At 45.7% G+C, this 19,147-nt stretch overlaps 3 protein-coding genes and 1 long non-coding RNA gene across 18 annotated transcripts in view; 2 read left to right on the forward strand and 2 right to left on the reverse strand.

The window, feature by feature from the left end:
* The window catches only part of LOC134860969 (peripheral plasma membrane protein CASK-like), a 31,243-nt gene extending 14,997 nt beyond the window's left edge, over positions 1 to 16,246 (forward strand). Inside the window, exons 6-29 of one of the 15 annotated variants that reach the window (XM_063877893.1) lie at positions 2,917 to 3,019; positions 3,135 to 3,310; positions 3,478 to 3,600; positions 4,377 to 4,460; positions 4,674 to 4,773; positions 6,060 to 6,077; positions 6,958 to 7,079; positions 7,224 to 7,301; positions 7,405 to 7,485; positions 9,084 to 9,272; positions 9,433 to 9,511; positions 9,676 to 9,761; positions 9,967 to 10,035; positions 10,121 to 10,189; positions 10,296 to 10,331; positions 10,794 to 10,832; positions 11,252 to 11,448; positions 11,534 to 11,649; positions 12,476 to 12,556; positions 12,733 to 12,813; positions 12,890 to 13,092; positions 13,250 to 13,333; positions 13,520 to 13,546; positions 14,483 to 16,246. In XM_063877893.1, the coding sequence (XP_063733963.1) occupies positions 2,917 to 3,019; positions 3,135 to 3,310; positions 3,478 to 3,600; positions 4,377 to 4,460; positions 4,674 to 4,773; positions 6,060 to 6,077; positions 6,958 to 7,079; positions 7,224 to 7,301; positions 7,405 to 7,485; positions 9,084 to 9,272; positions 9,433 to 9,511; positions 9,676 to 9,761; positions 9,967 to 10,035; positions 10,121 to 10,189; positions 10,296 to 10,331; positions 10,794 to 10,832; positions 11,252 to 11,448; positions 11,534 to 11,649; positions 12,476 to 12,556; positions 12,733 to 12,813; positions 12,890 to 13,092; positions 13,250 to 13,333; positions 13,520 to 13,546; positions 14,483 to 14,659 (2,418 nt within the window). In that variant the 3' untranslated portion in view covers positions 14,660 to 16,246. Of the gene's footprint in view, positions 1 to 2,916; positions 3,020 to 3,134; positions 3,311 to 3,458; positions 3,601 to 4,376; positions 4,461 to 4,673; positions 4,774 to 6,059; positions 6,078 to 6,957; positions 7,080 to 7,223; positions 7,302 to 7,404; positions 7,486 to 9,083; positions 9,273 to 9,432; positions 9,512 to 9,675; positions 9,762 to 9,966; positions 10,036 to 10,120; positions 10,190 to 10,295; positions 10,332 to 10,793; positions 10,833 to 11,251; positions 11,449 to 11,533; positions 11,650 to 12,475; positions 12,557 to 12,732; positions 12,814 to 12,889; positions 13,093 to 13,249; positions 13,334 to 13,519; positions 13,547 to 14,482 lie in introns of all 15 variants that reach the window. The other 14 variants (XM_063877890.1, XM_063877891.1, XM_063877898.1 and 11 more) reach the window with 14 other exon arrangements.
* LOC134860667 (probable G-protein coupled receptor 34) lies at positions 98 to 2,613 on the reverse strand. Its single transcript, XM_063877436.1, has 2 exons — positions 1,933 to 2,613; positions 98 to 1,529 (listed from the first exon to the last, which is right to left on the reverse strand). Exon 2 carries the CDS (start codon positions 1,491 to 1,493, stop codon positions 228 to 230), a length of 1,266 nt encoding a protein of 421 aa, XP_063733506.1. The 5' UTR covers positions 1,494 to 1,529; positions 1,933 to 2,613; the 3' UTR covers positions 98 to 227.
* LOC134860971 (uncharacterized) overlaps positions 12,765 to 19,147 on the reverse strand; it is a 132,140-nt gene continuing 125,757 nt past the window's right edge. The window contains exon 3 of the long non-coding RNA XR_010165340.1: positions 12,765 to 13,152. This is a non-coding gene — a long non-coding RNA (uncharacterized LOC134860971). The remainder of the gene's footprint in view (positions 13,153 to 19,147) is intronic.
* LOC134860676 (protein jagunal homolog 1-B) lies at positions 16,741 to 18,662 on the forward strand. The gene is made up of 4 exons (XM_063877444.1): positions 16,741 to 16,850; positions 17,319 to 17,416; positions 17,646 to 17,718; positions 17,805 to 18,662. The coding sequence occupies exons 2-4, from the start codon at positions 17,328 to 17,330 to the stop codon at positions 18,192 to 18,194; spliced, it is 552 nt and encodes a 183-aa protein (XP_063733514.1). The 5' UTR covers positions 16,741 to 16,850; positions 17,319 to 17,327; the 3' UTR covers positions 18,195 to 18,662.

Below are 19,147 nucleotides of genomic sequence, written 5' to 3' on the forward strand. Positions count from 1 at the left end.
GCATTCTTAGACATGCGCTTGTCACGGTTCACTGAATTAAACTAGAACCTAAATTCCCACGCAGAACAGGAAGTTAGAAGCCACAGATAAAAGCTCATTAGGAAAAAATATGTTTATTTATTTGACAAAATATTAAGCTATATGTGCACTGATTAGATTTACAGAGAATTGTGCAAACAGTCCGGACTATTCAGGAAAAGTCAGACATTTATTCCTCCAGTATTTCGTTAGCCAGTAGGCGGTACCGTGTTTAGTCCTGTGCGGCGCAGGGTGGAGTTGATGATGCAGAAGCTGGTCCTGGGGGTCCCTGAGGGGGCGTTAAGATACTGGTTGGGAAAAGCCATAGGCACAGAACCTCGCCTGAACTCCATGGTCGAGCTGTTTGACGTGGCGTCGTTGAGGAAGGCGAGCCGGTTGCCGAGTCGGTGTCCAAGTGTGCGCAGGGCGGTTTTGCGCACCGTGCCGGACAACAGGAAGTACATGACAGGATCCAAACAGCTGTTGAGAGAGGAGAACAACAGCATGATCTCATTGCTGTGGTCCACCTGCATTAGGTATTCACATGGCTCCGCATCGCTCAGCTGCGAGAGGATGTAGACGGGGCGAAAGGCGTGGTAGGGCCCGAAGCAGATGGTGAACAGGAAGAGCACGAAGAAGGACTTTTTGGCGGTCCGCTGGAATCTGTTCGCGTTGGGAAGTTCTGGCTTGTCCCGGGACACCCTCATCAGCTGGGAAGCGATCTTGCCATAGGAGACCACCAGCATGACGAAGACGAGCCAGAACAGCAGCACCAGCACGCCGTTGAAGTAGGCCTTCCCTTTGCCTTTGTTACTCCGGTGCTTGTACTGGAAGCACTTCCCCTTGTACTCTTTATCCTCTGACATAGCGATCATGGGCACCAGCCCCACCAAGGAAAACCCCCACAGAGCGCCACACGCCAACCAGCTCCAGGGCAGGCTGTGCCCCCACAGGGTCATCCTGAAGCACCTCCGCGCTTTGCCCTTCCCCTTCAACCTCAGGTATCTGTCCAAGCTGATGAGCCCCAGTAAGGTGATGCTGATGTACATGTTCATGTAGAACAGGTTTCCCACCATCTTGCAGGCGACGGACCCCAACACCCACTTGTTTCCATTCAGATGGTAGAACACCCTGAAGGGCATGCAGGCCAGGAGCACCAGATCAGCCACGGCACAGTTTATGAGGAACACCCGCACAGAGTTGCGGCTTGAATGCAGGAAAAGGAAGACCCACAGGGCGAAGAGATTACCCACAAGCCCAAAAACGAAGAACAGAGAGTAGAAAACGGCGAGAGGCAGGCGGAGGGCGGAGTCATCAAACAAACACTCAGTCTGGTTTGGGGAAAAGGAGGAGGAATTGGGAAGCAAGGAGTCGGTAAACACGGGAACAGAGAGGGTTGAAGTAGAGCTAGAAAGGGAGTTAGACGAGGAAGAGGCTGAAGGAGTGAAGAGCATTGAGGGGGCAGCGGTGGTCATTGTGTCGGAAGAGTGGCGACTCCAAGGTCGTTGGTCCTTTGAGAAAAAACCAAAACACATTTTTTTTTAATTGAAAAGCAAAACAGTTCAGTGCCCTTTGTGACGGAGCATTTACGTATTTCATGCGTAATGCACCCAGGTGAGTAATACGTGGGTTGTAGTGTTTAAAGGACACACATACTGAAAATTATAGTAATTAATGTCATGTCGCCTATAAAGGTCAAGCACCTATACAGAAGAGACTCTGGAAATGTTTCTTTGAACACAACATAATGTCTCGCAGGTCAGCGACAGATCTGGAATCACTTCTAATTGCAATTTGCACGCCCACTTAACGTGTAAATTCCTCTCCATGGTATTAAAGTAAAGCAGAGGAGTGCACGCTAATACACACGTTTACTTAAAGCCACAGGTGTTTGGATTAGAGCGGAACACTCACCGTCAATATTCCTCCTGGAGAGACTTCAGCACAGCTGCATTCCGAAAGTGTGAGAAAGTGTCGAGAGCTGCAGCGGCAAATCCACTCCCCTTTTAACCTCCATTCATTTGTTTAAACCCAAGTCTTTTTTCTTCAGTATCTGAATGAGTCACAAATCCTGCACCTCTGCACTGTCCTCTTCCCCCCCTCAGATAGCTCTGTAGAGTCAGCCGCTACTCTCCTCTCTGCTTCTTTTTCTCTCTCTTCCTCTCACTGGCTGCGTCACTCTGATCCGGCACCGCCTCAGTTAACATCCCCCTCCCACAACCGTTCAATTCTCCCTTATTACCAGAAGTGCGAAAAAGCATTACGGCAGGAAGTGAGCCCACCACACTTTTACCATGTTTGTGCTGCAGTAACTCTATTTCAGTAACAAGTGCTGTTCTTTAATTATCAAATGCACACACGCATGACATTTACCATATTTTTTTAGGTGAGTTTCCAACAACAGTAACTTTATAATCCCTGAACTTCCCCTGGCGCTCCTGTCCCGGTTTCTATTGTGATTCTGTGCTTCAGAAGCTGCAGCGCGTTTCTCCTGATGGAAGCGTGTTTGGGCCGTTGTTTCAATATCATCCTCATACCAACACAAATGAAGAACTTCAGAGGTGGATGTTAGATAACAATCCTGGAGCCAGAACAACTTCATGTTTCTCTCCCTCAGCATCTTCATTAGTGTGGTCACAGCTGCGCATGTTGTTTTGTCATTGTGAAACTCTCTCACTAACCAGCAATTGAACACAAGCGATCCTGCACTTTTGCACAAGAGTACAGTGATGCTCTGCACAGCGACTAAAAAACTGCAGGTATTATGTAAGCAAAAAAAAGCCATAATCACGCTTGTTGGTAGATATTGTGCAGGGCCTCTTTCTAGATTAATTTGACCTGTCAGATCCACTTGTTTGACATTTCTACTAACTTTGCCTCTGTGTTATTCCCCTGCAGCCTCACTGTGTGCTGCTGGCCTCGAAGGAGAACTCTGCTCCAGTCAAGCTGGGAGGATTCGGAGTGGCAATACAGCTGGGAGAGTCTGGTTTAGTAGCTGGAGGTACAGTAGGACTGAGAGAACACCCACATAATGCCTCCACTGTTCACCCTCTGTCTGAAACCAGAGCCCAGTCTCCTCTGATTGGTTAACGCCGCCCTATGTCCGCGTTCTTCAGGTCGAGTCGGTACTCCTCACTTCATGGCTCCGGAGGTGGTGAAGAGAGAGCCGTACGGCAAGCCGGTGGACGTGTGGGGATGTGGAGTCATCCTCTTCATCCTCCTCTCCGGCTGCCTGCCTTTCTACGGCACCAAGGAGCGATTGTTCGAAGCCATCATCAAGGGGAAATACAAGGTATGAGCTCATCGACGAGCCGACGCCGCTGTGTCCGCCGCACGGCGCGGATCCATGCGGCTTTACGGACCTTTTCCAACATTCTCCATCGCGATCTGTACCCCAATACACGTGTCTAAAAGTGTCCTCCTATGTATGCGCGTGTTTGGGTGTCTCTACTCGTGCAGATGAACCCCCGCCAGTGGGCGCACATCTCGGAGAGCGCCAAGGACCTGGTGAGGCGCATGCTGATGCTGGACCCCGCCGAGAGGATCACCGTCTACGAGGCCCTCAACCACCCCTGGCTGAAGGCGAGAACACACTCACACACACACACACAAAGCTGTTAGTAATGCTTTAGTCCATCCCCATATTAAAATAACACTTTGAGTTTGTGGTTTCTGACTTTTTGTTATTATTAGAATTGTTGTTAGGAGAATTGTTGTTATTATTACAAGACTTTAGGCTATTCCATTTTTTCATAATGTGCAATGTTTGAAAGTCAAGTCAAGATAACCACGCTTCATTCCTATAGCACTGTTCATACACCAAAGGTAAAAGGAAGTGAATCACAAAGAAAAAACTCAAATAAATACGATACTACTCCCACTTCAAAGTGTTTTATTAACAAAAACATAGCTTTGTGATTAATAAGAATGCAGAGTACCAATAGACGCCAATAAACAGAAGATGATACAAAAAAACATTGAAATCCTTAGAAAACTAACTGAAACGCTCTTTGAAAATAGTGCTTCAATCACAAGAAATGTCCTGAAATAAATACATAAACGGATATTATACTAATGAATCCTCCTGTGCTTATCGACCAATTATAAGCATGGTCAGCCACACACGCTGAACGAGGAGAAAGAGAAGTACGATTTCTTTGCAGAGTGGATGTTCTTCACCACTTGTTACCTTTAAACCACTTCTTTCTCAGATGCTGACTCGAAAACACTTCCTTCTGCTTTGAACCGCAGCACTACTTTCACATCAGAAGCTGCTCTAAAGGGCCCCCACCCTTCCCCACTGTGTGTTTTTGCTGTCGTCTTGTACTTATGCGAGTGTCTGTGCTTGGTGTGTGCAGGAGAGGGACAGGTATGCCTACAAGATCCACCTGCCTGAGACCGTGGAGCAGCTGAGGAAGTTCAACGCCAGGAGGAAGCTGAAGGTCAGCCGCGCCTCCACATTACAAACAGAATACAGATTCAATCAGATCCAACTGATATGAGAGGAAGTGCAAACTCCTCCACAGTGTGCACCATCCTTTCATGACCCAGATTCATTTCTGACTCTTACTAGCCCTCATATACAGACACTTGATTAAAAAGCACCACACCATGGGGCCTTATATAAAAGCTGTGTGTTCCCCTCTGTGTCCCAGGGTGCAGTGCTGGCAGCCGTTTCCAGCCACAAGTTTAACTCGTACTATGGAGACCCTCCAGAGGACCTCCATGACTTCACAGATGACCCCACCTCCTCAGGTAAATCCCACCTGTTTTAGTTACTAACATCAACACACCTCATTTTCAGATTTGACTTCCTAAAAGACAATAATTAGGTGATTCGTTTATGTGCAAATAAGAGATAGTCCCCCCTGAAATGTGGGGACTGGCATGTCATGCGAGGTCAAAGAGGAGCCATGCATTTGCACACTTTCCAACCGCAACCCCATTTCTATTGTGGTGATTTCCATTTTGATGTTCTCCAGCTGTCCATGTGGCTCTTCCTGTGTTGGGGACGGAGACAGATGTGACCCAATAGCCTCACTTCCCTGTCTCAGCCACACACTTTCACTTCCTATGATAAGAACGAGTGCAGGCGCTGCCCGTCAGTCATTATCTGCATGTAGAAACCACCAGTGTTATACAGTGGAAATATAGTTGTGTGTAAATGCTGCAGATAGAGGTTCTAACCTCACAGTGTGTCCTTTCTGCTGAGGCTTGCAATCTGCTGTCCTGGTGACCAGATGAAGATTTTATACGTTTTTTCTTTGAGACATGGCCGATAAACCAACCGTCTAGTTTTCATTTGAATGTATCAACAACGGTATTAAATACGGTTCAAAATATGTATTTGTAAAGGTATTTTGTGCATATCTTAACAATATTGTCCAGTTTTATTCTCATAGTTATCTTTAGCAATGACTAAATGATATTTTGACAATATAATTTTTAGAATATTTTATAGCTCTTCTTTACAATATAGTAACAGATTTATTCTACAGCATTTTTACAATGTTTAGAGCATTTTATGCCCTTTCTTTCATACAAGTTTGACCGCATTTAATATGTTTTTTACACCATAGGTAACCGTTGCAAGTTTTCTTTATAATGATGTATTTTGAAAACGTTTCTTTGCAAAATTGTTCCGGTACCTTTTCATACAGCTTTTATGACAGTGTCAGTCCAGACCCTTGTTCCGTGGTCATTGGACGACGGTCAAAACAAAGTAGCTTTAGTTGTAAAAACATGTTTAATTAGTTGAGCTGCACGACAATATTTCCCGGCCCCCCTTTAGTGCTGCAGATCCCCCTCTTTTTCGGGACTCCCCGCTGTAGTGGCTGATCTTTCCTACTTTTCGCTGCTTTTTGCAAACGTTCCTCTCTGATTTCCCCCCTCTGCTTCCTTCGATTCCCCCTATGCCTCCTCGCACTCTCTAGCGTCTCTGCCTGTTCTCTCTCTTTGCTTTAGTTGCTACATCTTTAGTTGCACTGCACCTCCTCTAATCTTTCTTTGGTGTTGTTTTTCTTCTGCCGTGCCGTCTGTAGGACTGCTAGCTGCTGAAAGTACGTATCCCTTTTCCCGCCCGCCAGTAGACTCATGATTTGTCATATCATCATGACATCTTCACCCGCTTTCTAGCTGCATCTATCCCTCTGAGTGTTAAATGAAAGGGTTTTAATCCTGCAACATGGCTTCCTCTGTGTCTCCCTCTCTTCTGTCCTTTTCTGGAACTGGGTTTAATGCTTAGTTTGGACCCGTTATGCTATTCTGTTTACAGGCATTGTGCTATTCCACGCTCAAGCTCAAAACATTTATTTTAAAGTGCAGCACATTTGACAACTCATCATCGATATGTCTAGGCTAATCAGCCGCAGAGCAGGAGACCAATTATCATTGATCTGTACACGTTTGTGTTTAAAATGGGACTCTCTAATTGGATGATGCATGTAAACAGACCTGCAACAAGATTTTCCCTGAGTAATTAAGGCCTGAAAAATAGGCTTTCCCCTGTGTGAAAAATATGTCCGCTTGCTTTTTAAGAAATGGTGCATTTTGCTCCCATTCTCATTATTTTTTCAAGTATTCAGCATTTCTCCTGGGCGTTCTGCTCGTCACCCATCCTCCACACTGTGACTTTTCTGAAGTGACTTTCCGCTGACGTTTTTATTGATGCTATACCGCTGTTTCTCTGGTTTTGCTGCATGTGTGGGCGATGCAGCAGGTACTTGGGGTTAAATCGTTCTGAGTGTAGTGTGTGTGTGTGTTTGCTGTTGTCACGTCTTGCTTGTCTTTTTCTTTATGTGGTTATTGTGGTTTTTTGTTGGTCGTTGATGTTCAGTATTTTTGCATTTCGTGTCGTTTTGTGAGTGTGTGCAGCGACTGCTCGGTGTGACTGTGACCTTGTGTTTATCCAGGGTGTAACATCTATACGTGTGTTTTCAGGGGCAGTTTCGCAGGTTTTGGACAGTCTAGAGGAGATTCATGCCTTGACGGACTGCAGCGAGAAAGACATGGACTTCTTGCACAGCGTCTTCCAGGATCAGCACCTCCACACCCTGTTAGATGTGAGTAGAAATACCAAAAGCGACCAATAGAAGGCATCACAAGTCTGTAGTGTGCAGAATGTTAAGTGTACCAGCCTGTACACTTAATATTGTTAGAGATGTTCTTGTTTAATCATGTGAAACTGTGCTTGCTTATCGTTTCAGCTCTATGACAAAATCAACACCAGGTCGTCCCCACAGATCAGAAACCCTCCGAGCGATGGAGTGCAGCGCGCCAAAGAGGTGAGGAACCGGCTGCTCGTTTTAAATAAAAGGGCCATCAAATATTGGAAACACTTTCTCGGTTTCTGTTGACACCTGTTCCTCCTCTATTTGTCCTCCTCAGGTACTGGAAACGCTCTCCTGTTACCCCGAGAACATGGAGGCAAAGGAGCTCAGGAGGATCCTCACACAGCCACACTTCATGGTGAGGAGAAACATACTTTGTGTTTTGACAGATGTTTTTTTTTTTTGTGGCCTGTGAGGCACACCGTAGCGGTGTGGTTACAACATACGGCATCAGAGAGCAGGGTTCTCGCAAAATCCACAAAGCTGCTTAGCACCTGAGCTGGGAGAGGGACGGACACATGGGGAGGGGAGGAAGAGGCAGGAGGAGTTTTGTCAGATGAAGTAGAAAGCTGATGCAGTTGGACGTTTTTTTGGGTATGTGAGTAAGTGTCTAATCTTGAGATTTTAATGCAGGTAGTGTATTGGTTTCTTTCATTCTCGCAACATTTGACTGCTGCTAAGTGTTGAACGATGCTATCTATACTTCTGTATGGAGCACACATAAAGGCTGTTTCAGTCACAGCTCCTGGGGTTCTGTTAAATCCAATTAGCCCACGTCGCTCTCTGACCCGACCGGCTGTCACAGACATTTAGCAGTGCTTTAGTAGAACGGGTGTGAAGGGTTTAGCGCGCACCTCACTTACAGATCATTTGCTTTTAACTGTTTTTCTGTGGAGTGTACGACATCAATTATGACCCGAGGAAATGCTTTGTTCTCCGTTACCGTCAAGCTGCCTCAGTCAGCTGGCCCAGTGAACATGGTGTCGCTGCGGTGAGCAGACGTGAGGGTTTGGCAGACGCAGCGTGTTGATGTGTTTGTGAAAACACCGTGTGTCAGTGACACGATTAGTGGCCGGAGAGGATTAGTGTAAGCCACACGGTTTCAGCGCTGGAGCTCTCCACATGTCCATGATGGGGTGTGTGTGTGCGTGTGCATTTGAGGTGCAGACTAGAGCAGTCTGGCTTTGCTGTTGCCTACAGTAAATGGTAATTGTTAAAGGGGCCCTATTCTGCTCATTTTCAGGTTCATATTTGTATTATGTGCCTCTACTGCGACATGTGGGGTGTGTTTCATAGTGACGTCACTATGTTCAGGAAGTAAACAGGAGTCCAATGGAGGCGTTTCAGGCAGGGGGAGGGAGTTTGCGGGAGTGAAACTGTAAACTATCATGCTTATTTCATAAAACGTATTCTCAAAGTTTCTTAAAGCCAATTTTCTTCGGTTTGGCAGCTTTTGAAATCGTAGTTTTAGCTCCTTAGGATTTTAGGTCTGTTTCTGTTGTTTTTTTGCAGAAGGAAGTGAGAAGGAGGCACCTTCACACAAAACAAAGACCTTCACACAAAACAAAGACATCGAAGAAGGATGAATTGTTGTTTTCGCTGGGATTTAATTGGCTTTGTGTCTATTGGATGATCTTGTATACTCGTGTGTGTCTTGCTAACCTTTTGACCTCCTTTCAAACGTATAGACATAAACCCTATTATCCGGTCCGGCCCTCCTTTGTGTGTGTGTGTGTGTGTGTGCACACGTTGTTGGAGTGTTTTTTGCTCTACTTGTTCAAGACCAGCTTGAGATTGTAGTCCAAAGTCTATCCTCCTCATAACAGTTGTTGACATGTCCTCCTGTGTGTGCATTCGGCGTTATTCCTGGCAGTAGCAATGGACTTCACTCCTATAGAACGAACTAACAGACTTACTGACGGGTTGTGTGTGTGTGTGTGTGTGATCACAACCCAGGCTCTGCTGCAGACCCATGATGTGGTGGCCCACGAGGTGTACAGCGACGATGCGCTGAGGGTGACCCCCCCACCAACATCCCCTTACCTGAACGGAGACTCCCCGGACAGCACCAACGGAGACATGGACCTGGAGAACGTGACCCGGGTCCGCCTGGTCCAGTTCCAGAAGAACACGGACGAGCCCATGGTGCGTAACACACACAGGAGGGGATACGTGCTCAGTCTGTCTTTGCAACACCCAGCTAAACATGTACTGAGGATTCCTGTTGGATGATCAAAAGATGTATGCATGTAGCAGAAGGTGTGGTTACTCTCCCTCTGACCCGCTGCCTGTCCGTCTCCTTTAGGGCATCACTCTGAAAATGAACGAGCTGAACCACTGCATCGTGGCGAGAATCATGCACGGCGGAATGATTCATCGACAAGGTACGCATCCACATCCAAGAACTCTGAAAATAAGATTACGCAGAGAGTGTTTTCGGTCTAACGTGTGGTTTATTGAAATACTTAGTGGTTGGGCTCCCTGAGGTTTGTCCTTTATTTGCGCCTCGTACGTAGCCGTCATTAACCGTATTACGCTTCTGCTTTAGGGACTTTGCACGTAGGAGACGAGATCCGAGAGATAAATGGCATCAGCGTCGCCAATCAGACGGTAGAGCAGCTCCAGAAGATGCTGGTAAGTCACACAGATTTTCATTTCTCCTCATCATTTTCCCCTTTTAGCTTTTACTTTGGCGTGTATTTCAGTTGGCATGTGTTGCAGCATTTTGATGTGCTACTTTGCTACCAGTGCAAACTCGGTATTGTTTTTCTGCCCTTATTGTTGTGTATTGTTTGTAATGAAAGCTGATATGAAACCTTTCTTCACTCTTTCTGCACAGAGGGAGATGAGGGGCAGCATCACCTTCAAGATTGTGCCCAGCTACCGGTCCCAGTCCATGTCTTGCGAGGTAGGGACTAAAAAAACACACACCTGAATACACCTCTACATATTTTATTTGGGGTGCAAAAAAATTGTTTTTGTTGTTGTTGCAGAAAGAGTCACCAGATGTGTCCCGACAGTCGCCTGCTAATGGACACGCTAGTGTCACCAGCTCCATCCTGGTAGGTTTCTCAGTGCAAAGAAACCAAATGCAGGGGAGAGAGAGAGCAGTATTTAATGCTTCTATTAAGTGTGCTATTAAATTGAAACACGTCTTATCCCAACTAGGACCTGCCAGCGACGATCCAGCCCAAAGGCCGCCAGGTGAGATTTCCAAAGTCTTTACACTCCACCTATTCACCCGTTTGCTCCTCTTCCTTTACACTTGGCTACCGATTTGACAAACTAACAGTCATCGCAACAAATCTGCACGTACAGTATGCACTCATGTGTTCATCCATCCCCATCACATCCATTTAGTTTTGTTCTCCAATCTCAGGTGGTAACTTGACTCTTGAACATTGGAAAGGATTCCTACGAGAAGTAGAGAAAAGGTGAAATTTGAGCAGGAAATGTGAGGAACCCTCGGTTCATGTCCTCTGAAGTGCATTCCTCATTTGAGTCTGTTTTGCGGTGCGTCTATCACGCTGTTCCACCTTTTTAAACGTGGTAGAAACACTTTCATTTATCAGATTCCACATCTTACTTTGTTTACGCCCCTCCCCCTGGATGTTTTTCTTCTGCATGATATACGTGTAAGTGTGTGTGATGCTCTCAACCCCATAGATCTCAAGACCTGCTATCAAGGACAAATTGTCCATCAAGGTAAGACGTCTCTAAGTGGACCCATTGTAGAAGTAGCTCCCTCCCATCCCCATGGCAAAGTGCGGTTCCCCATCGTAGTGGTGTGTAGATCCCATGCTGGCTATTTGGTGCGTCAGTGGTCATAAAAAGCAACCCAAAAAAAGTGGATGTGCGGGTGTAAGCTGCGACAAGAAAGGATAAGTAAGCCGCTGGATCGCTGCGGTCCGCTTTCATTTCTCCAGTTGTCTGTGCTCTGTAGCGCTTCAGGTCCCACGCTGTGGACCTCCCCTCTATTTCTGTCACGACGGGCTCGGGTGCAGCATTTCTAACTCCTTTATATGTGGGCAGCTTGGCCAATCATTTTGTTTCCCCCCCTCCATGTATATCCATTGTCCTCTTTGCTGCCGCGCCACCCGCTAACTCCGCCCCTTTTTTTACAGATATACGTCCGCGCTCAGTTCGAGTACGACCCGGCCAAAGACGACCTCATCCCGTGCAAGGAGGCGGGCATCCCCTTCCGCGTCGGGGACATCATTCAGATCATCTCCAAGGACGACCACAACTGGTGGCAGGGAAAGTTGGAGAACACCAAGAACGGCACGGCGGGACTCATCCCCTCGCCTGAGCTGCAGGAGTGGTGAGGGAAACTCTTTGCTATTCGGGTCTTCGGGTAGCCACACATCCCAGACGAGGCCCTAACAGTATCCGTGTGTTTGTTGCAGGCGTGTGGCGTGTATAGCGATGGAGAAGACCAAACAGGAGCAGCAGGCCAGCTGCACCTGGTTTGGTAAGAAGAAGAAACAGTACAAAGACAAGTACCTGGCCAAGCACAACGCAGGTAAGCATCGCCCGGTACTCACAGCACAGGAACGCTAAGCTAACCAACTGTATATGTACGGGTAGCTGGGATTTTAGGGCTTTGTTTGCAAGGCCACGTAAGGGTAAATGAAATAACTGTTGCACCTGTGTGGAGTTTGTAAGTGCCGCACGCCTGTTGCATTTCCCTCTGACAGACCTCTCCTACTGCCTCGTTTTCAGTGACTAACAGTAACATGTGTTTATTTGTTTTCCTGTTTAGTGTAATGACTTTTTCTTTTGCTGTGTCTTTTTTATTAACCCTTCCTTCCTTCCGCTCCCACCCTTTGTCCATATTTCATGCTGTCTCTTACCCAATGACATGGCTGCATGTAAGTAACTCCAAACAGCTTCTGTGTTTTTCTACCTCCTCTTTCAGCTTTTTTAAAACGTCTTCCTAATGTGCGGTTAGCAATGTAGTTCAAGCAGATAAGACGCTAGTCCAGTCGGAATTAAGTGTCGGATTGGTTTTATTTTCGATCAAAGTTAGTGTAAAGAATGACGTTTAATTGGCTTTTTGTGAAGTATTTGACCTTCATTAGGTGTGCTTGGTTTAAGTGGGTATTACAACGCATCTGGTTTCATGCTTGTTTAATCCACAGGTACCAAAGATATGAATGTTAATGCCATTATTTCCTATAGTTTGTTTAGAAGTTTGTATTGACACTTGCTGTGCTTTGATACGGTATTGAAATAAACAGATAGAAGTAACTGAGTTTATGCGGTAGTTCACGTCTTCACGAAGCAGCAGCAGTCTCTTGGTAATTCTACGTGCCATTTGAGGCTAACACTTATCTCGTGTCGTGCAGTGTTTGACCAACTAGATCTGGTGACATACGAGGAAGTGGTCCGAGTGCCATCTTTCAAAAGGAAAACACTGGTGTTGCTTGGTAAGTAAACAACCTTCAAATCAAACAGTTAACAGAGCAAAGGCACACAAATAATAGGCCTTATAGTAAAAACCTGGGAGGTAACAAGAGCAAGGAAGTACCTTGACCATGGTACCTTTTTTTGGGGGGAACACAGTCATCAGTGATCATTCAATAACACTTCAATTCTCTTTCAGGTGCACATGGAGTCGGCAGGAGGCACATCAAGAACACGCTCATCACCAAACACCCCGACCGCTTCGCCTACCCCATCCCTCGTAAGCCAAGCACAGACAATACACACACAGACTCAGGCTAATCTTCCTATCCTTAACATACTCTTAATTTTCTCAGACACGACTCGGCCTCCCAAGAAGGACGAGGAGAACGGCAAGAACTACTACTTTGTGTCTCACGACCAGATGATGCAGGACATCAGCAACAACGACTACCTGGAGTACGGCAGCCACGAGGACGCCATGTACGGCACCCGGCTGGAGACCATCCGGCAGATCCACCAGCAGGGCATGGTCTCCATCCTGGACGTGGAGCCGCAGGTAACGCAGGGGCCCTGTAGTTCCTTTCCTGGAGCGTGGTATATAGGTTTTTGGGAACGTCTGCAAAGAGAGAAATAAAGCAACATGACTCACACATAACTCAAATCCACCTGAAAATGAAATGAAATAACCATCTCTTTTCCCCCTCTCTCCTCAGGCACTAAAGATCCTCAGGACGGCTGATTTTGCGCCCTACGTGGTCTTCGTCGCAGCTCCCACCGTCACCCCGGGCATGACTGAGGTACGCTCGCACCACACCTGTCTCGCTTTGTCCCGCGTGCTCTAATTTATTTGCTCATACTAACTCACTTGCACTGGTTGGAAGTTAACATAGATGTCCTGTCTCGCCGTGTTCAAACCGCTTTGCGTTTCTTTCACTGCATGTTTGTGTTTTCTTTGGCATGCCTGTTTCTCCTTTGCACTCAAGATTCCAAAGTGGTGCAAGAAACTGCCTGTGAGTACTGACTGCTGAGATGTTGATTTGGAAACAGTAGAAAAGGAGAGCATGTGTGGCCTCTGTTTGTGTAGTAGTTGTCTAGCTGAGTCAACAGTAATCCTCTGCATGTTGTCCTCCCTCTCTCTCTCTCTCTCTGTGTCTGTGGTCTGGCCCTTCCGCATTTCCCTTGTCCCTCTGAATTGCCAGTCTGCAGAACAGTTTACCTTGTTTTGAGCATTAAAGGGAGCTACATGCATTCAAAGTGCTGTCACATTTAGATCTTAGGTTGTTTGTAGCTACGGTCTGTATTTCCTTCCATTTACAGCATCAAAATCACATTACTGTTACATAAAAATGGGGATTACAATAGATTTATAAATAGGTGTACTCTGATTTTATGTTGGAATTTGAATCAAGCTACTTTTTTACTTTATTTATTTTAAATATAATTATTTTCTATGCAAAAGGTGGACACATGGTTTGCTTAAACTAATATAAATTGAGGTAAAAGTAATCAGGTTATATTAAATACATTTAGGCTAAAGGGTACAAGACACAGTTTTAAAGTAACCCTGCAAATGCCATTTTTAGCACATATGGATATGAAGAATATTAGTAGAGATTGTCTCTGGTTAAGCGCAAACATTTGAAACAAGGCACAGGTTGTTATCATTAAAGTTAGGAATGAAATTCCACTACAAATGAGACTTTCTTTTTCACCCTAAGCACTTAAACATACCTTAGAGGCAAGCAGGAAAACAAGCTTTAATGTATCAACAATTCATAACATCAAACTAAATGTATAGTGTACAAAGATACACAGGATTGCGTCCCCATCAGGGTCAACACTGTGTTACATTAGCACGTTTACAAAGAGCATTTTTAGAAAAATACGTTAAGCTGCCACCACCATCGCTGCTGCTAACAAACCACTCCCCTCTCTCCCGCCGCCAGGACGACTCCCTGCAGCGGCTGCAGAAGGAGTCCGAGCTGCTGCAGACCACCTACGCTCACTACTTCGACCAGACCATCATCAACAACGAGATCGACGACACCATCCGCCTGCTGGAGGAGGCCGTGGACCTGGTGTCCACCACCACCCAGTGGGTGCCCGTCTCCTGGGTCTACTGACACACGCTTTACAGCAACTAGCTCCACCCCACCCCCCCTCACGTCCACCGTCCATCCTTCGTGATGCTACACTGGGGTCAAATCCCCCCCCCCCCCCTCCCAATCACCACTCATCTCTGTAGACAAACTGTGGTGGACAAAGAGAAGACACTAAAGACTCTCGCTGCAGAGACGCCATCCTCCATCGACAGCCTTAAAGGCATATTGTTGTGTACATATATACATATATATATATAAATGATAAAAAACTAAGTGAATATGTCCTAGTGGAAGGCTGGGGGGTGAGGAGAGGAGGGGAGGGCAGCATTGGTAGATATTTTGTACTTTTTGTTTTTGTAATGGACGGACGGGTGGCGATATTGGAAAGGCAATAGCGAGCATGACCATAAAGCAGTCTTATGTGGGTGTGTGTTTTGACCTTTTAAAGGCTCTTCTCGTGGTACTCTCTGTGTCCTCCTCTCCCACAACCTCCCCCCCCAAAATCTCCTCGGCCACTGTGACAAACAGGCCGAGCTTTAAAGCACATCAGAAGCTGCTACAGTGGCGACAAGTATCTCCCTCGACTCCCAAGGCAAGCGTGAGAGAAGCAGAAAGCACAGGAAACTTGGCAGTTTCTCCCTCCCTCCTCCCTCCCCCCCCACAGCCCTCTATTTATTTCTCTCTCTCACTGCCCCCCGTATTGCTGTAGTATCTTCCCATTCCCTCCTTTCCCTCTGACGGCCTTTGTTTACATCTGTTTGCACAAAAAATGGACAATGAAGAAGAAGACGTGTACTGCTTTATATTTACTCCCCCCTCCGTACAGCGAATGGACCTGGGTGATGGCCCTCGGGGCACGATCGGCTATGAAGAAAAGCACTTGCATCCACCGCTAAACGTGGCTTTTGAACTGGAAAATAAAACAATAACATTAAAAAGCAGAGGAGGAAGAATCATCTGCCTTATCAGAGCCTCGGGGAAGGAGTCTGTAACACCTATGCACACCCCCGCCAGGCAGACCACCACCTTCCTCTTTCTTTAATAGTGAGCCATGCTTGTTTAAATAAAGTGTTCATAGGAATGTCTTCTGTGGAAGGGCAGGGAGTTAGGGAGGGCCTCGTGTGGGCGGGATAAATCCCAACCCTAGAGCCGCCATTTTGGAACTGTTAACTGTCGTCTATAAAAAAAATATAAAGGAGTATTCTTGTTTTGAGAGACAAAAAATAACTCTACATTTTTGTGTGTAAATGTTTCAATGGTGCGTACGTCATACGAGTGAATTACCAAGAGCCAGTGTATATTAACCCTTCAAAAGAAGCTCGGTATGTGACATAACTTCTCCACGCTTTGCCGGAAGTGGCCCCGCCTGCAGCCGGCTGAAGGGTCGATGTGATTTCTAAAAAATAAATAGGTCCACATTTACACCGTGCAATGTGGCGGCCGTTGTTCCACTTCAAGTAAAGTGTGTTTTTTTTTTTTCCATTTCAAGTCCTGTGTAAATTACCTCTGCAAAATGACTAACGCAGCTCTTCTGTATGAAATGTTCTTGTTCTTTTTTGTTATTTCATTTTTCAAAAAAATATATTTCCTTTTACGTGTTTAAAGTAACACGCCTCGTCTTCTTTTTGTCTTTTGCTCCCATATTTACTCTTATTTATTTATTCTTTGAAAGTTTATTCCTATCTTTCTTCAAAATGATAAACTACACGTGCAGTCCAAACAGCTGCGAGGCCCAGGGACAGGAGTCAAACGTGTGTTGCTTTGATTGATATTGTTCTGATGAAAAACACATTTGAGCTATGTGCGTTATTCTATCAAAAAATAACTTGGTTCAGTGAAGCTGTGATAAAATGGCAAAAAAAGATCACCAGAATATCAAAGGGTTATCACTGTAATAATGTGTGGGTCAGACATCTGGGATAGAATGACTTTTGTAACAAAGAGAACTGAATAATAATATGTTCCTCTTAAATGAGGTGTAATAGTGTTGTACCACGACATTAACTGTGTTGAGAGGAAGTTTGGCGCCCTCTGCTGGAACCTCCACGTATGAGAAGGAACGAGAACCTGCGAGATAAAGCGAGAAAGAGTCTGGCCAATCAGAGGTTGACGTCATGGTGACTGTCAATTCCTCTTCCTGCCTACATGGATCCAGTCAGCTCGTAGTCTCCATGGTTTTCTGTTGGTTTTTATGAACAACAGCGAATAAAAAGTAAGAGCTATTATTAATCTCCAGTAAGTTTGGCGTCTTGGGCTTGCCGTTTATCTCAAGCTACCAAGCTAACACTGTATGACTTGCTAACAGTTCGTCAGCATAGCTATGCACTGCATCAATTTATACCTGCCGCAACTGATTTGAATGAACCTGCCTACGTTAACAATAATAGCACCGTAAATACAATAAGGCACGTGGCGTTTATGCTGCCGACTGTATTAGGGACACCTGTTCATCTACTGGTTAACTCAAAAATCTAATCAGCCAATCACATGGTCACAAGCAACTGGTCTGTACTTTTGGGTTGCCTCAGTTTCTGACTCCTCAAATACCTGCTATGCCGTCCACAGTAAAGTTATGATATTTATTAATAAAAAAATGAACATAACTATAAACTAAATATGGTCCGCTGTTTTAAATGTGTTGTGATACAATGATGTTAAACGTGTTACTTTTTGCGTCAAGATTTCCACTATGGCCTCTCGAGAAGGTCCAAGAGCATCAGGCACGGATGGCAGTGACTTTCAGCACCGAGAGCGGGTCGCTTCGCACTACCAGATGAGGTATGTTCTTTAACAAGCATCTCAGTATTATCTCATACCAAAAATCAATTGGTAACAACTATTAGATGGATCCCAACACCCAACTAGTGAAATGCAACTGTACCTGTGTTTGGATTTACAAGTGACTTTTAAGAGATTCAGTTCATAATGCTGTGAGTTTTATAACTTAAAGTTCTAAGCCAAAATCTTTGACAAATTCAGTTTGTCTTTGCGACTGTACCCCTCACAGCGTTGCCCTGAAGTCTGAAATCCGTAAACTCAACATCGCCCACGTCCTGATTTGGGTCCTGATGGCAGCTCAGGTAATAAAAGAAACCAATCCTTTTGAGAAAATGTTTCCTTTGCCAGTTGGAACACCCGAGCTGATGCGTTGTGGTTTTTTTGTCAGGTGACAGTGAGCCAGCTGAGCCTGGTGTCCCACAAGGTGGTTGCCTCTCCATACCAATGGGAGTACCCCTACCTGCTGAGCATAATTCCCACAGTCTTCAGCTTCTCGGCGCTGCCCCGCAACAACATAAGCTACTTGGTGGTCTCCATGATCAGCGGCGGGCTGTTCTGCGTGGCCCCTCTGATCTACGGCAGCATGGAAATGTTCCCCGTGGCACAGCAGCTCTACCGGCACGGCAAATCGTACCGCTTCATCTTTGGCTTCTCCGCCGTGACCGTCATGTACCTGGCGATCATCATCGCCGTGCAGGTGCACGCCTGGCAGATCTACTACAGCAAGAAGCTGCTGGACCAGTGGTTCACCAGCACGCAGGACAAGAAGAAGAAATGAGGCTACACTCGGGAGTTTTGCAGATCGATTCCGGCACTGACCGAGAGAAGAGACTCTCAAAACTATTCATCTTTTTCTATATTTATATTCGACAGTGATGACATCATTGTTGATATAAAAAAGAGTCCTTGGATTTCTGATGCCATCACTCTGTACATAAAGGATTAAGGGTGGAATCTAGATTTGAGACACTTACATGGCCTTTCCACTGCTGGTATAGTGTTGTGGCTTGTATTGCAGAGTTAAAAGCTTGATATTGAAATTTTAATTTGACCTCCTGAGAAATGTCTTTCTGCTGTCTCCACCCTTAATCCTCCAGGCATTACATAGTTGAAAACGCTGTAAACGCCTTGTTCGTACCTCGTTATTTCAGGTACCGACAGTTAAAGATGAAAAAAACAACATAGGTTAGTATGTCATTTTTTCGACATGCTGTATCCCATCTCAGTGTAGTGTGTGATTTTAAGTTGCACAAGTGATGATTTTATGCAAAAAATATATAAATATATACTTTCCACATACTATATTATGACTCTTTTTACCGTGTGAGAGAGAGAGAGAGTGAGAGAGCGTGTGTCTGTGTGAGAGAGAGAGTTTCTGTGTGTGAGAGAGAGTGAGAGAGTGTGTGTCTGTGTGAGAGAGAGAGTTTCTGTGTGTGAGAGAGAGTGAGAGAGTGTGTCTGTGTGAGAGAGTGTGTGTGTGTATGTGTGAGAGAGTGTGTGTGTATGTGTGAGAGAGTGTGTGTGTGTGTGTGTGTGTGTGAGAGAGAGAGAGAGACTGTGTGTGAGAGACAGAGTGAGAGAATGTGTGTCTGTGTGTGTGTGTGAGAGAGAGAGAGAGAGAGAGAGAGAGTGTGTCTGTGTGTGTGTGTGAGAGAGAGTGTCTCTGTGTGTGTGAGAGAGAGTGAGAGAGTGTGTGTCTGTGTGAGAGAGAGAGTTTCTGTGTGTGAGAGA

The sequence above is a fragment of the Eleginops maclovinus genome, chromosome 24, assembly GCF_036324505.1.
Source record: "Eleginops maclovinus isolate JMC-PN-2008 ecotype Puerto Natales chromosome 24, JC_Emac_rtc_rv5, whole genome shotgun sequence".
Lineage (NCBI taxonomy): Eukaryota > Metazoa > Chordata > Actinopteri > Perciformes > Eleginopidae > Eleginops > Eleginops maclovinus.